The sequence below is a fragment of the Aspergillus bombycis genome (assembly GCF_001792695.1).
Source record: "Aspergillus bombycis strain NRRL26010 chromosome Unknown contig00046, whole genome shotgun sequence".
NCBI lineage: Eukaryota > Fungi > Ascomycota > Eurotiomycetes > Eurotiales > Aspergillaceae > Aspergillus > Aspergillus bombycis.
In genome coordinates this window covers 62,287-77,621 of record NW_019170048.1, presented here as the reverse complement: position 1 = coordinate 77,621, position 15,335 = coordinate 62,287, and the positions used below count along the sequence as shown (strand labels likewise).

The window sequence follows — 15,335 nt, the reverse complement described above, 5'->3', positions numbered from 1 at the left end:
TTTCCAACGCTTGACTGCCAGATCAGTCGTGATCCATCACTCCACCTCGCACAGCAAACCCATGGCGAAGCTCCCTCTGTCCTTAGGACAATGCCAATTTGTTGCTGATGTTCAGTGCATCCAAGTTGATCTTTGGCCCGGTGAACTTATGTCTCCGCTCTATCCACAGCAGCATGATGAGGCAATACACCCCCACCAGGACAGCCGACCCGCTATATCAACATTAGTACTCCGCAGGACGCAGATGGCAATGGAAAGCAATGGTAAAAACACTTACTAGTTCATAGACCCTGCAGTTGCTGGTAGCCTAGTCGGGAAACAAAACAGTATCCCGCTGAAGGTCAACCACACCGTGGAAAAAATATTGACTGCGTATCCCCATCGACCCAGATCAAATGACCGTGCCGGCAGCTTGTCCCGTCCGACTGTCGCTAGGACGGCCTGAGGAACGGTAAAACTAATGTTCAAAAAGAGGATTGACATGTTCACGATGCAGTTGAATGCTGTTGAACTGGCAATATAGACCAGACCGTATAGGAGACAGAATGAGACCGAAAGGAACGTGGTGCGCACGGGGATGTTGAACTTTGGGTCGATGAAATTCCAATAGTGGGAAAAAGGAAGGCCGTTCTGTCTTGGTTAGCACCACACACCTTGAATTGTTGGTTCCGCTCCGAAGCATACATCTCTAGAGAACGCCCACGCGATCCGACTCGAAGTTATCCATTGGCTTGGACCGCAGGCTGACCGGTTAGTATGGTACCAGACACCAAAGGGCATAGACTTACTCCAGTACAGGAATGTCATAAAGCTTGCAGCGCTGTGGCGCCCACCTTACTTCCTGTCGCTTGATAGTAGACCTCCATGCTAGGGATGAACGCTTTGTGAACTGCATCGATGTCCTGAATGCCGCAAAGCATCACGGTCACCCACGGTACAGCTGTCATAACGCCGACTAGGACTCCAAGATTACTGCTGACAGTTAGCAGAATATCAACATCGATATGTGGTCAACCGTACATCACGAGAGGGATCCTCCGTCCCGGCTGGGGCATTTCCTCCGCGATATGTGTGACAGCTCCGATAGCCGCATAGCAGTATTGTCCCATGGTGATGCTCAGCAACCATGCTGGGGCCGTGTCCCATCCACTGGTCCCCTGGAACGTTGTAAGGACTTCCGGGTGGTAACGTCCCCGACCTGAGGCGAGTACAGCTATCAAGACCAAGATTAAGCCGGTTATGGATAGGGTAAAGGTGGTTTTCGTCAGGTAGTCATAACGTCTCTGGGGAACGGCGAAGACAGGAATCACTAATCAATCAGTTACCATGCTAATAATCAGACCTTGGGGGCTTACAGGTCAAGGTAACCACCAAAACATAACACAAGTATATCTGCCACCTCTCATGCTGAAAGTCTGGATACCAGAACACTGCTATCCCAAACGCCGAAATCCCAGTATAGATAATGCCCGATGCCGCACTCACCCACCATGCTATCACGTTGGTAATGCCAACTGTGTATGCGGCAAACTTCTTGTACTTTGGTGGGGCTAGTATATATGTGAAGTGGTATTGACCCTATAGGGTGTCAGCGTGACCGAAGCATGATGAGAGAAAGATTGAACCAACCCCTGAAGAGGGCAATGCAGAGCACAGCTCTGCCAGCCCTAACAATACAATCCACTGCGCTACCGCCGCAATCATGACTCCGAAGAGAACGGTCGGGCCACCTCCATATGCCAGGGGCGTTCCGAACGTTGCGCCATAACCTAACCATGAGTTGGCAATACTATCTCAGTCAGCAAACGGGACCCGACGCGGCTTGTAGTATAGAGCCTAACCTGAACGACAATCCAATGGCTCCCACCCAGGAAAACGACCGCGCAAGCTCGGGCCGATGACCCTGGGCCTGCAGGACGGCATCGTCGGGAGCAAGGCTTTCGTCGGATAGTTTTTCTACCTCGTACGGAACCTGCTTCTTGATATCTGCGGTGTCAGTCATCTTGGACTATGGTGACGAAGACTGACAAAGTCGGCTCCGAGGTATGAGGGGGAGAAAAGGGATCGGGGAGATATTAGCACTACACATGTGAAATACGGTGCGTTGCACCGCATATTAAATAGCAGCTACGCTGGTGTTAGGTTACTTGGCTATCCTATCGAGCAATAGCTGGGACCTCGACACACCAAGACGGGAAGCAAGGATGTGGAATGTCAGAGAGTGGAACCAACAACGAAGGGGGTGAGTAGTTCACCTTGGATGGAATGTTGCTTATGAGAGCATCTCGAACGTTAATGGGACCGTTTCCTCAGATCATCAGCCTATCCTTTGACCTTGTGAACATTTACAGCTCTGCCGAACCATGCATGTTGCGAACCTATGATGTATATGATGCAACCTCATGCTCGCGGCTGCAGGAGAATAAATAAGCACTTGCTTCAGACTTATACACCGGCGGCCAACTTGCACTTCTCTGCCCCCTTGCATTGAGGCCTACGTTTGATTATTGCACTGGAGCTCTCCACACTAGAAATGTCGATCAAATTGGGGATCTCATGATATACCCTCTTGCCGAGTCGACCAACTTCTTTTGCCCTCGGCACCTCACAGTAGCCCTACACCATGGCCATTACATTCCACGAATCCACGATCAGCGTGCCTTCGTTTGAATCGATAAAATCGAGAGATGGACAGGATTTACCAAACGCCGATAAGCAGGGTAATAAAAGACTTTACAAAGCTACGATCAAGGCATGTGTCTTCTTGGAAAGCCGAAGTTGCCGGCCGAGCTATCTTATTAACCTTAAGGGGAAACCCGTCGAGCTCCCAGAGCTTTAGCTTAGCTCTCAAGTGGCCAGTGCTCCCTCCCCTCTAACCGATAAAACTCAGTTCCAATTCGTAGCTAGCTGCCTTCCTAGCTGTAGCATTGCGGCTCGGCAGTAGCCAGACCTAGATCCCTCACATCAGCACTAACCACTCGATTAGCACGTTGAGCGGCTTGGCGTCCCCATCACAATACGACCAGGAGTCCCTGCCACAATAATAGCAACCCGATATCCTGAGTATATAAAACGCCGAACCCCACCCGTAGATCCTCTCACGATCCTAGCGATAACAACATTCTCAGACGCCTAAGCACCCCGCGACCATGGCAGAAGTCGAGTCATACGCAGGGAGTTGCCACTGTGGCCAAGTCAAGTACTCCTTTTCCCTATCGCCGCCGATTGAGGAACAGGAGGTCGTCCAGTGTAACTGTAGGTTTAACCTGGCTAATCCTATTCAATCTCACCGTCGGCGATTAAACCGAATTATGGCATGCGGGATTTACCCCTAATTCTCCTGGACTGGGGCTAATTTTATCGTGAATGACGCAGGCTCCATTTGCCATATTAATGGTTATTTGCTTGTTTATCCGAAAATAGACGATTTTAAGTTTCCGAGGGAGGATACTGTGAAGGTTGTTTTCTTTTACTTTGCTTTTACTTTTCTTTTACTTTTTTTTTATTTTGTTTTCTTTCTTGTTGTTATCATTATTAATGCTAAGAATCCTTGTTGCGTCATTAATTGTGTCATTTTATGCAGGGTATTATCGTGACTAACTTTTGGACTTTGCAGGCTTATCGCTTTGGATCCGAGCAGGTCCCCCATTATTTCTGTACGAATTGTGGGACGAGTGTTTATGCGAGAAGTACTATTCCGCGTTTCAGTCATATTATTGCATTGAATGTATTTACCTCTGGGTTCTTTTTTTTTTTTCTCCCATTATGAGAAGTGTGGTTAATGTCGTGTCTAGGTACGCACTATTCCCGGTGTTGAGATTGAGTCTTTGAAAATTAAGAAGATGGACGGGAAGAGTGCCACGATTGATAGGGAGCGTTAATCCGTTGAATGGACTCTTCAACTATTTAATGTATAGGTACAAGTAGATGGGTGGGTGGTGCATTGTGCTGTTCAGGGTTGGTGTTGTGTGTTATTCAGTTGTTTATATATTGTTGCATATGGTGGGCCCTCTTGGATGTCGAGAAGGGTTGGTTTACGGTGTTGGTGGAGGTATATTAGTACGTCCCGAGATGAGCTTTGTACATGGAAACTTGAAAATTGTATATGATAATAGAGGATGTAAACGTGGAGTTGCGGAGTGCCTGCCTCTTAAGTGATCTTTGCTAGTGTACATTCTCACTACCTGGTTGAAAGTAAAATGGCAATATGCTGCACACATGTTGAAACCTCACTGCTGTCATAATTAGTGATTAGATATCATTCGTCGCACATCTAGTACATAACTCTAGTTAAGAATCCTTTTCCCTGTCGTTCGCGGTCTAGGATAATATCGACAATGTTGAAGCAAAGTATATTGAATCGATATATGGATGCCTGGGGCACCAAATGACTCGTGAACCCGAAACCTGCCTTCTAACATTCTCAGTACTAACTAATCTTAGTGATCTGCAACCAGCGATCGAAATCTCAACAGACCCTAAGCAATTCTATATAGTACGTGGTAACTCGTAGACCTGCATTTTCATTCCATCTGCAAATTAGCCTTTTGATGGAAGCACCGGTGAGCAAGGAGAATCTTGGCTAAATTCTCGGCAGAGTGCCTACCTGTCCCGGCCTAGCGTCCGCCTTTAGATTACTTTAGGCTTAGTGAGCCACCATTTTGAGCCAGAGTCTGGGCACGTACATACGCAATAACATAGATTAGGGCACTGGATGTTTGAAGTAGGTTAATGAGCCTGACGATGCAGTAAATATAGCTCAAAATGATCTTGCAACAATTTCATACCACATTACTCATGTATTAAGCCTCGGATACCTCCCTCAATCCACAACATTTGCCCTTTTGGTTGTAATTTGTCTCATGGCTTCGTACAATCCCTTGCCAGCTTGCACTCGAATGTGCGTATAGACGTTCCGAACCATTATAGATACTTGTTCCTGTTCATCTGGGGTATATACCTAGGTAGTTCTTCGCTGGGTAGATATCAATTCATTTTGACTGTAGGTTACGTGTTTGTGATGGTTAGCCGTTTCAAAATTCGATTGACCGCCAGTCACTGGTTTTCAGGCTCTGCTTAATGCGATACACAAAAGCAAGATGATTGGAAATGCTGTGCTTTGGCTGTCGCGGCAGTGTTCACACAAATGGTTCTTGTCAAGACATATGAGCGAGAGACTTTGAATCATGGGCTCCAAGGCAGTAGGAGCTCTTAAATAAGGGTGTCACAATGCCCGCAATTGAGCGAATCCTTATAGATGACCAAAGAGAAGTAGCTTGTTGAGATAGCTGGAATATGAACCTGGGAAAGCTAGCCACCCTGAATGTCAGCGCCCAAATTTTCACTTAAATGATATTGATCTTTGCTGCTAAGGAATACAGAGAGGTTGGCATTGATGGAACCGGTGCGAAAAGTATCAGAAGTATCCGTCGTATGTACTTGTCCAAGCCAATTCAGGGAATAGTTGGACATAATTACAGTTGACGAAAGACAAAAGCCGCCCCGCGCTATATTCCCATCTGTGTTGGTATCTGATAGGTATCGGATATAGCTTCAACCTTCCCCCTTCGGATAAGCATGCATGTGTCCGAGGAGTACCTGAGATTACCCTACGATAAGATCAGAAAGAAATGATAACATTCACAGCAAATGTGGACCGTGTTGATAATGAATCGCATATAGGTGCTTCTGCGACGCATTAGGGCAATTCTATCTCAGCCTGACCAGCACTTGATTGGCTCAGCGAGTCTAAGGAAGCCTTGGAAGATCCGAAAAGAGTTCTAGCTGCGAGTCTAACATGAAGCCCATGCGGTCTCCACTTTTGAGCAGTAGCCCATCGCATGAACCTTCCTATTCAGTCTCTGCAGGAACGGGTGCATTAAGGTGAGGGACAGCAGCGGCGTTTCAAACCCAGATGAAGTGATTTGGGGTAGAGCCCGTTGGACACCGCTGATATTCTCTGCCCAGATAGCTGGGTATTATCACTTATCTTAAGGATGACAAGTAGAATCTATAGTAGGAGATACAAGCGTGGTGAGTCCAACTCCCACGAGGATGTGGTATCCATATGGATGCAGCACGTTACTGTAGGGAGGTCGGCGTATAGGGCACCGAACAACGTGGCGGCTTGCTCGGGCAACAGGTCCAATTGACTTTTTGCAATATTTGCGGTTGATCTATAGTTAATTTGAAGCGCCGCGATCGTTCTTACCTGATTTCAGACAAGGCTTGGCTACATCGTTACATGCTTGGCTCATAGTAGCATTAGCTAGTTCCACTGGCATCGAGGGCGGCCAAATTCCGAGGAAGAACTGTTTTGTTCAATACTTGGAAATTGTTTCGTATCCTTTCCCTGAAAGGTAGGAGGAGACGACTTTCAAGCAGACCAACATCCTCAGGAAACTGTAATTATGATGAATCTCTGTTGGAACATGGAAACATTGGAGTCGTTGAACAACACGATTACCGCATACGCTATATCCGAGCCATGAACCGTTAATACTAACCTTGGACGGCCAGACCCCCATAGCCATGAAGATGTCGGTGACAAGTGGATCGACAAGCAATATTTTCGGTTGCCTGGAGCTTCCCCGCATTTCCAGTGCCCCTTCCCAGACGGATGTCGGCTATTATCAAGGTTCAGCCTAAGATACACTACTGATGTAAGATGAGTCCGTGCCGATCTTGCTGGAGAGAAAGCGACAATCCCATGCGCTGGCTGGCCACGAGGACAAGGAACTCTGAATGTCTGACGTTCTCACCTGCGTCTGTACGCCACCGAGTCGAGATGCAACTGGGATTCGCATTCTCTTTGTGTTATCGGGCGGGTTGGAGATAGGCGACGGATCGACAATCAGGGCTTATCATGTTCCGCATAGACTTTCCTAATTGGGACGTGGCGAAGTGTTTAGTTGATTGACTTTGGAGAGCTGATCCCAAATCGTACGTACATGCTCTGGATGTACGCACGGTGGCTCTGATCGTGGCGAGGACAGCTGAATGCATGCATACATACATACACAGAGCGTGTCTGTGGAGGGAGAGAAAAGCGAGTGCGTTCTATAATATAGGGATTGTATAGGATGTTGCATGGTATAAATGGCGTAGAATATTCCCTCGCGGAGATAGAAGATGTAACCGTGATACTGGGCGAAGAACCATGGCTCCAGTGCTGAAGGGCAGCAGAAACAGCGCCATCCCCACTTAGGATGTCCTGCCGAGTTTAACACAAAAAAAACCCCGCAAACTTTTTTACGGCCCGGAAAAATAAGACAGGGAAAAAAGAAAGCAAAAAAAAAAAGTGCCCAACGTCACGATTTCTACCCGCAACTTATCACTCTTGCCTATCAATTACTGATGAAGATCGCTACCATGACCAATTCCACTGATTAAACTACTCGATAATCATCTGCAACCATTGAACCCCCCTAAGTGAGGGGGTCCGAAAACGTCCGGGGTCCAAGCAGAGCCACAGAGCTTCCTTGCTTCCCCTCTCCGTGTATAGCTGCCCGGTTTGATATATGAACCCCCCGGCGTCAGCTTTTTAGAAACTTTCCTCCAGAAAAAGTCCGCGCAGAAAATGGACAGGAGGGTACACTACTTGCCCATCGAATTGACTTGTCCACCCCTTGGCTGAACTCTCATCATCTCGTCATACGTGATCAAATCTCCGTATGGACCTGGAATCCAACTCCCAACCCCTTAAACCGCACTTGGTCGATCAAAGTGTGCAAGATGCTCACGATCTCGCGGCGATGGGCCATGACCAGGCCCTGACACGCAAGTTCGATTTGTGGAGCATGTTAGCCTTGGCATTTTGCGTCCTCGGTATGCACAATCTGTACAAGGGATGAAAGACGGCTATTGACAAACGATCTAGGAACGTATTCAACTTTTGCTCAGGATCTCAGCAGCGGGTTGACCAACGGTGGCGCTGTGACGATTCTCTGGGGTCTGGTGTTGGTCACCGCATGTAACCTCTGTGTCGCCGTATCTCTTGGCGAGCTCGCCAGTAGCATGCCGACCGCGCTGGGTCAGGCTTACTGGGTCTTCCGACTATGGGAAACCCCCTTGGGTCGCTTTGCTTCGTACATGTGCGCGTGGATCAACACCTTCGGCTGGTGGACGTTGACCGCATCACAAGTCGCCTTCATGACCGAGTTTCTTCTTGGCATGAAGGTCATGTTCGAGCCGACGTGGGAGGGAGCCGGGACCGGGTGGCTGGAATTTGTCGTCTACATCGGCTGTGTGCTGCTCTTGACCGTGATCAATGTGGTGGGGTGCCGCAGGGAGAAAATCCTCCCCTGGATCAATAATTTCGTCGGCGTGTGGTTCACCGCATTGTTCGTCATCCTGTCCCTGGCGTTGCTGATCTCGGTCGGAGTGAAGAAAGACCTCTCTTTCCAACCAGCGTCCTTCGTGTTCGGCAAATGGATGAACCAGACTGGTTGGAGCGACGGTGTCGTGTGGTTTACTGGACTTGTCCAGGCCGCCTACGGTCTGACAGCTTTCGACGCGGTCATTCACATGGTGGAGGAAATCCCGGCCCCCCGAAAGAATGCCCCTAAAGTGATCTGGCTGGCTGTGCTACTTGGCGCTGTCACCGGTTTTATCTTCATGGTCGTCTGTCTCTTCTGTATCCAGGATGTGGATAAGGTGGTCGACTCACCCAGCGGACTCCCTTTCATTGAATTGATGCTCGAGACGATCGGATTAAAAGGCGGCGCGACATTGATCGCATTATTTATCTTCAACGGCCTGGGACAAGGCATCAGTATCCTAACCACCGCGTCTCGGCTAACGTGGGGATTCGCACGCGACGGCGGTTTACCCTGGAGCGGATACCTCAGCCACGTCGACCCCGTGTGGAAAGTGCCCGCGCGCTCCCTCTGGTTCCAGGGCGTTCTGATCGCTTTAGTTGGGATTCTCTATCTGTTTGCCAATACCGTGCTGGAGGCCATCCTCAGTGTGAGCACAATCGCCCTCACCATCTCCTATGGTTTGCCCATCGGCGCCCTGCTCGTCGTCGGACGGGATAAACTGCCACCGGGCCAATTCAATCTCGGGCGATGGGGCAAGCCTCTGAACTGGATCAGCGTCATCTACTGTGCCATTACCACGGTATTCTTCTTCTTCCCTGGGTCCCCGAATCCACCGGCGGGTGATATGAACTACGCCATTGCCGTCTTTGGAGTGATGCTGGTGGTGGCTATCGGCTTTTGGTTCGTTCAGGGAAGTCGCACGTATCTCAAAACAGAGGACGCCATTGCGCAGATGATCGTGGCGCAACGTTTGGAGAATGAGGGGACGGTTGAGCCGGATTCAAAGAAGAAATAGACCAATTGGTTAAATGTCAGGAATACGTGATCGTTATAAACTGGGCCTTTATGTCAGGCTTTCTATATAATTAGTCTGGACACCAGATATTGCATTTTGTTATCTCTCTTCGATAAATCCTTAAGATCTAGGTTCGTCAGCTATACCACCACGGTGTTCGCAGTAGTTCTGCAGACCAACATACAAGTTATGCTTAGTCCCACTTGCTACAATAACTTTGTGCCATAAACTGAATAAAACGTGTCAACCACTGAAGATGCAGTGCTTCCATGAGGACGACATGAGTCGAGGAAGTTGTTCCATAAACGTCTTCCCGATCCATGGTCTATGATCTAAGAATAGTCCAACTGTCACTCTTACTATAAATGCTCCACTAGAGCTCCTTGAAGACAAAAAAAGCTAGATTAATCGTCCCCACCTCAATTTCAACGTTGTTGATACATATCAAATCCAGCTTTTGAAAGCAGGAAACACCCCCATGCTTATGGCAAGATATCACCCCTATCCCTTTACAGTGACCTATTTAAAAGTTCTTATTTCACGGAGGTTGTGCACCGTCTCCCCACATAGCTAGAGGCTTAGCCATCCTTGTATGCTGGTCCTCTTAGACTGATCGACATGAACAGCCCTCGGTACTGCTAGTGGTAAGGGTTAGTCACCACCCCTTTGGTTTGGCTTGTCATAACGTTTCTTGCTTTTGTAATAGATACAAGACGTATACTTTGCGCTATATAGTATGTTTCAGAAGCGCAATAGGAAAGACGGAACTTAATAGAAGCAGTCAAGCGTCTACTGCTGGCATTGTCCACATATTGCCAGCAGGGGACACGCTCAACACTAATGTAGGATCCACTGTACACAATCAAGACACTTCAAGTCCCAGACAATATCTCTCCTTGAAGTGTTTGGGAAGGGACCAGAGTCATGAGCCAATTCTACAAAGCCAAATCATTGACAGCGTAACCGACAAATCCTATAATCAAGCAGGGATTCACCACAGCCCTACACAGAATAACACGGTATCCACCCAGCACAACGCTTGGCTATTCTACTCTATACAGTAAAGATATATCCCTCTGTACATGTCTAGCAAACAGTGTTCTGGAACACATCACATCCAGGGGACTCTACTCCGTCCCAAGCCATTGACTCAACCCCTCATAGCACACTCTGTTATGACCAAGAAAAACAACCCCAACACACAAAACAAACCCTCAATACGAGACCCTAAAATAAACGACCACACTCTATACCCATTCCGTATTAGGATCTTCACAAGTAGCCCCAATACTGAGGATCAATGGGCCCGTGCCAAGCTCGAATACGAGACATCCGAGCCCGCAACGGAAAATGAGGCACGTTGAGGCTGAAGGACGGACAAGACTTAAATACAACATTGTTGGACGGTGGAGACCTTTCCGAGTTTTTCTTTTTCTCGTTTCTTGGTTTTGGTTATACGTACCGTGGTTTCAGGATTCATATAGTAGGATAAACTTGACAGAAGAATGTATATCGCTAATACACTCTCGTTGCTCCTGGCTTCTGTCGCGTTCTACAACCAATGCGCTACTGCCGCGCAGGGAGAGCAAGAACAGGTGCAAGCACTCAGGGCCCCGGTCCTGGCGAGTAGGGAGTTCACGCCTATCGAGGAGGCCGGTCTGGAGAGGAGAGGTACATGTCCTGATGGTGGGCAGTGCTTGTTTGGACAGTGCTGTGGGACTGGATGTTCGCCGAATTGTTGTGCCCATGATGAGGGCGGGAGTAAGTTACTTACCTTTCTTCTTTGTTCTTGATGAAATATACTAATAAGACCAAGTCGGCTGTAACCTCTCAGAACGCTGTCAGTTCCAAGGCAACGTCTTCGTCGGATGCTGCAATGGTTTCATCGGGTACTTACTTACCTATCCCCCTTCTCCCTATTTTTCATGTGTTAAAAACCAAGACTAAACAATACAGACGCTGCACCGGCGAAGCAACAAGAGTAACCGTGCACTCCCCGGCTGACAGCACCATGTTCAACACCGGCGCCCCCGCAACCTCAGACGCAACCACAACCGAAAGATACACGCGCACCACGACGACCGAATCCACCGCTACTTCTACATCCGATGCCGATTCAAGCGCCAGCTCCAGCGCAGACTCGACGACGTCTCGGTCTGCGGCATCGCGCACGACATCGGCCGAGGAAACTCGGTCTACCTCCGGCTCTAGTTCGAGGTCTAGTTCGAGGCCCGGTTCGAGCTCTGAGAGTGCGAATGATAGTGTCGGTACGACTGCTTCGTCTACGAGCTTTGCGCAGGGCGGGGAGACCGAGTCTGTCAATGCGGCGCCTGCTGTTACGGGTTATGTGGGGTTGGAGATGGGGGCTGTTGCTGTTGGGGCTTTGTTGGTTTTGTAGGGTGCTGTTGTGTTAGATGTGGGGGTGGATTGCGTTGAGTGGATTTGGCTACGGTGGGAATGAGTTATGATTTATATTGGGTGGATGTATATACTAATGGTGGCTGATCCTTATGGTTCTTTACGACATCGGGTGCTTTTTCAGTCTGTTTACGTTATTCTTTTTGTTACGTACAGGTGGAGATATAGTCTCGGCGATGAGGCTGAGTGTTGGCCGCCACTCTTGGCTTGGAAAGATTATTCAGACCAGCACTTACTGCGGGGTCATATCGCTAATGTGTTGTCAGCTTGGTAAGGCTGAGGTCCAAGCTGCCGTGTACTCCCATGCTTAATCCTCACGTAAGCGGACTAGGGTTGCAACCTTAATTAGATTGTAGAGGAGTCATTTATGAACAGTTGTATTGAATCACGTATAAGACACATTGTACATAGTGGTATCTGTTATATCTATATAAAAGAAAACTTTAGTTGCCAAGGGCAAGCTTCTTGAGCTCGGCGAAGTCGGGAGTTCCAAGACCAGTAACGGGGTCCCAGCCCAGCGTAGCGTTCCAGCTAGCAAAGGGCACGACAGGACCGCCATCAGGGGCGCCGCCGAAGCGAGAGCGACCGGTGCAGCCAGTGCTAGCACCGAGGGTGATGTCTTGCAGACCCTGGCGGCCGGTCTTGTACAGCCAGGGGTTCAGGAAGCCGAGAGTGGGCTTGCCGGCGCGGAGACGGGCATCGTTCAGGAGGGCGATGACAGCGCTAAAGGCCGGGGCAGAGGCGGAGGTGCCGTCAAACTCGCCCAAGGAGCCCTTGTCGTAGACGGCGAAGTTCATGCCCTGGGCTGCGACGTCGGGGAAGGCACGGCCGGAGGGGTTGTACAGGCCCTTGAATGCGTCGCCGATCGTCTCGAGGTAGCTGCTCACGGCCTCATCCTGCCATTCGGGACGGCCCCAGTAGTCGGAGAAACCGCCGGAGGAGAAGTAGGTGCCGCGCTCAGGGGTGGTCTTGAAGGTGGCGCCGACGGAGGTGACCCACGGGCAAGCGGCGGGGAACTGGGGAGGGAAGTGAGTCCGGTTGGTGCCGTCGTTGGTCAAGCAGCCCTCGCCAACACCGGAGTCACCGGAGGAGAAGAGAACGGAAACACCGCGGCTGCCGAGCTGGGCGATCAGGTTGCAAACGGTGCGAGCGTACTTCTCGGGGATTTCCTGGATGTCATTTAGTAGGTGTTTCAAGAATCAACGGAGAGGAAGTCGGCTACCTGTTCATTCTCTCCATAGGAGGTGGAGATGACCTGGGGAAGGTGCTCCTGGTCAAGCTTCAACACATTCTGGAAGAACTCAAGGTACGGCTCATTGCTGTTGGCGTTGGGGTCGGGCTGGGTCAGATCAGGGATGAGGGGGCCACGGCCTCCGGTGCTGAACTCAGTGACGGGCAATGGGGCGCTGACACCGAGGATATATTGCAGGTCCAGGTTGGCCTCACCGGAGTCGGACGAGGAGTTCTGATCATTGAGACCACCGTTGAAGGTAGTCACGGAGAAGTTCTGGCCCTTAGCCCAGGGAGCAAGGTAGTTCTCAAAGTTCTCCAGGTCAGCGTACCGCGCGTACTCCTCCAGATAGCTGGCGAAGGCGATCTTGCTGCCCGAGTTGGGATCCGCCTGGTAGTCACCAATGTTGTAAAGTTCCTTCAGACAGGTGGGGGTAATGATGGAATCACAGTGCGAGATGTTCTTTGCAACGACAGCAGCGGCAAGGGCGGTCACGTCCAACTGGGAGGGCTTGCTGTGTGTAACGGCCTCTTGGGGCTAATCTTTCCGAAACGGGTGGTGGGTTGGATGGTGTTGACGTGAGAGGCGACCGAGTCGGGGATATCATACTGCAGGGTTCTGAGACGGCGGATGTGCTTCACATCGCTGACGTACCACTTGAATTGAGCATTCAAGAGCTTGTTCGCGGTCTCGACAGTAGTACAGAAGTTGATCCAGTCGGCATCCTGTCTAACGTCGGTCACGCCGCCGTTTTCAAGCCACTGTCGAACGGCATCAAGGGTGTCATCCCTGGGGAGAAGCATGCGCTTCATCTCATCGTGGGTGGTGAAGTGTTGGCCGTAGCTGGGGTGGTCGGGATCCGACATCTCCAAGACGCTCTTTTCGAAGCCAGCAACATCATTCTGCGCGAGGGCGATCTTCAGACAAACCGAGGTGTTGCCTTCAGGGGCACTAGAGTAGTGCCATCCTAGTAAACAATTAGCATTGCGACCGACGACCTATAGAACTCATGCTTATCGATCATGAGGCGGACCCAGGGGCGCATACCCTTGGGAACGGCGGACAGCTTCTCGAAAGTCTCCCCTGCGGCAGAGGAGCTGAGCAGTGAAAGCACTGCGAGCGAAATCGCTCCACGGCTGAAGAACATAGTGGGCTGAGATCAACGGCGGACAATGGTTGTAGAGGGGAAGGACGAAGGAGGCGAATGCGGAGCGTATTTATTTTAGACCAGACGACCAGCCTTCGCGTGATTGTTATCGATAGCGCAGTGTCATCGCCTGCAGCTGACTCTGCATGCCATGGAGCAATCAATGAATGCACCGGACGTCCGTCGGGACCCTCCTCGCCGGGCCAGCATGATTGGATTGACCCTTGAGGATCCAGCCAAGCCCGCAGCACATAGTTACATGGTGCAATGGGGGGAATCGCGCACCCTGGCTTATCAGAATGCAAGGTGAGATGCGATCGTCAGGGGATGTGGAGATCACTATTCTCATTCGGGACGCGACACCAAATTGGCCAAGCCGATGATCAGGCTGCCATTTTGGGCGTGCATGCTACGTCGCCGAAGACTTGCATCTCGCTCTTCGGTTCGTTATAGATACCGGGCTTTAACTCATGTCGATTTGATGTCAGATGTTGGAAGTGTTTTGCCTTGTGTTCTTACGATCGGTTTGTCTTCTTTGCGATGTTTGTTTGTCTGGTTTGCCTGCCAAGGCACTGAAGAAAAACAATCACAACAAACAACAACAACAACAGGATTGTTTCGGACTGCTGACTGTACTCGTCCAGATTGGGGCGTGGACTCGTATTTCCGACTATAAATACACATTATCGCCAAGTATCTTTCCTCGTCGTGTCCTTCGTGTTCAACCCTTCCCTCCCCCTCTATCCAATATTGTACCATTTGGGGCTCAATGTAACCTGAATTGCAATCCTCCGCATTATTCAGACTCGGCGAGAGACTAATCGTGTCCCCGCTATGCTTCTTCGGTACAAGCACCGCCCAGCCGACGCTTCTTTCTTGCCGAGAGAAACCTGCCCTATCAATTTATATTAATTGAAGTCCGCCATATCACGATTGCTACATCTCTATCAGGAAGGCGTGATACCATTAGGTAATTAATATACCAGTCCATGAACAGGGTGGGGAGGGTGAAGCACACCGCCGGACTTGCCAGGCTGAAGAATGTACCGTTATGCCTGACATAGCAGCCCTGGATACAGGTGGAAGGGCGGGAAGAACATAATCGCAATGCTGCTTACAATCCGATCCTAACAACTTTATCTGGACTGCTTGGGAGTGTATAAGCTGCACATTATATGTCAACTAGTATGGTCCTTCAAGTAC

The 15,335-nt window shown here is 49.8% G+C and overlaps 5 protein-coding genes across 5 annotated transcripts; 3 read left to right on the top strand and 2 right to left on the bottom strand.

Annotated features, from left to right (window-relative positions):
• Positions 1-82: 82 nt before the first annotated feature.
• Positions 83-2,002, bottom strand: ABOM_006641 (GABA permease; the record flags this gene model as incomplete). The annotated part of the gene is made up of 8 exons (XM_022533770.1): positions 83-212; positions 290-630; positions 685-743; positions 839-972; positions 1,021-1,309; positions 1,356-1,578; positions 1,630-1,789; positions 1,842-2,002. The coding sequence occupies 8 exons, from the start codon at positions 2,000-2,002 to the stop codon at positions 83-85; spliced, it is 1,497 nt and encodes a 498-aa protein (XP_022388852.1).
• Positions 2,003-3,149: 1,147 nt separating this feature from the next.
• On the top strand, positions 3,150-3,881 carry ABOM_006640 (uncharacterized protein; the record flags this gene model as incomplete). The annotated part of the gene is made up of 4 exons (XM_022533769.1): positions 3,150-3,255; positions 3,617-3,656; positions 3,709-3,727; positions 3,795-3,881. 4 exons carry the CDS (start codon positions 3,150-3,152, stop codon positions 3,879-3,881), a joined length of 252 nt encoding a protein of 83 aa, XP_022388853.1.
• A 3,792-nt stretch (positions 3,882-7,673) lies between these two features.
• On the top strand, positions 7,674-9,336 carry ABOM_006639 (putative amino acid permease family protein; the record flags this gene model as incomplete). The annotated part of the gene is made up of 2 exons (XM_022533768.1): positions 7,674-7,827; positions 7,880-9,336. 2 exons carry the CDS (start codon positions 7,674-7,676, stop codon positions 9,334-9,336), a joined length of 1,611 nt encoding a protein of 536 aa, XP_022388797.1.
• Positions 9,337-10,841: 1,505 nt separating this feature from the next.
• Positions 10,842-11,734, top strand: ABOM_006638 (uncharacterized protein; the record flags this gene model as incomplete). Its single annotated transcript, XM_022533767.1, has 3 exons — positions 10,842-11,097; positions 11,153-11,225; positions 11,293-11,734. 3 exons carry the CDS (start codon positions 10,842-10,844, stop codon positions 11,732-11,734), a joined length of 771 nt encoding a protein of 256 aa, XP_022388796.1.
• A 463-nt stretch (positions 11,735-12,197) lies between these two features.
• Positions 12,198-14,132, bottom strand: ABOM_006637 (S53 family peptidase; the record flags this gene model as incomplete). The annotated part of the gene is made up of 4 exons (XM_022533766.1): positions 12,198-12,923; positions 12,977-13,486; positions 13,564-13,952; positions 14,033-14,132. The coding sequence occupies 4 exons, from the start codon at positions 14,130-14,132 to the stop codon at positions 12,198-12,200; spliced, it is 1,725 nt and encodes a 574-aa protein (XP_022388824.1).
• Positions 14,133-15,335: the final 1,203 nt, after the last annotated feature.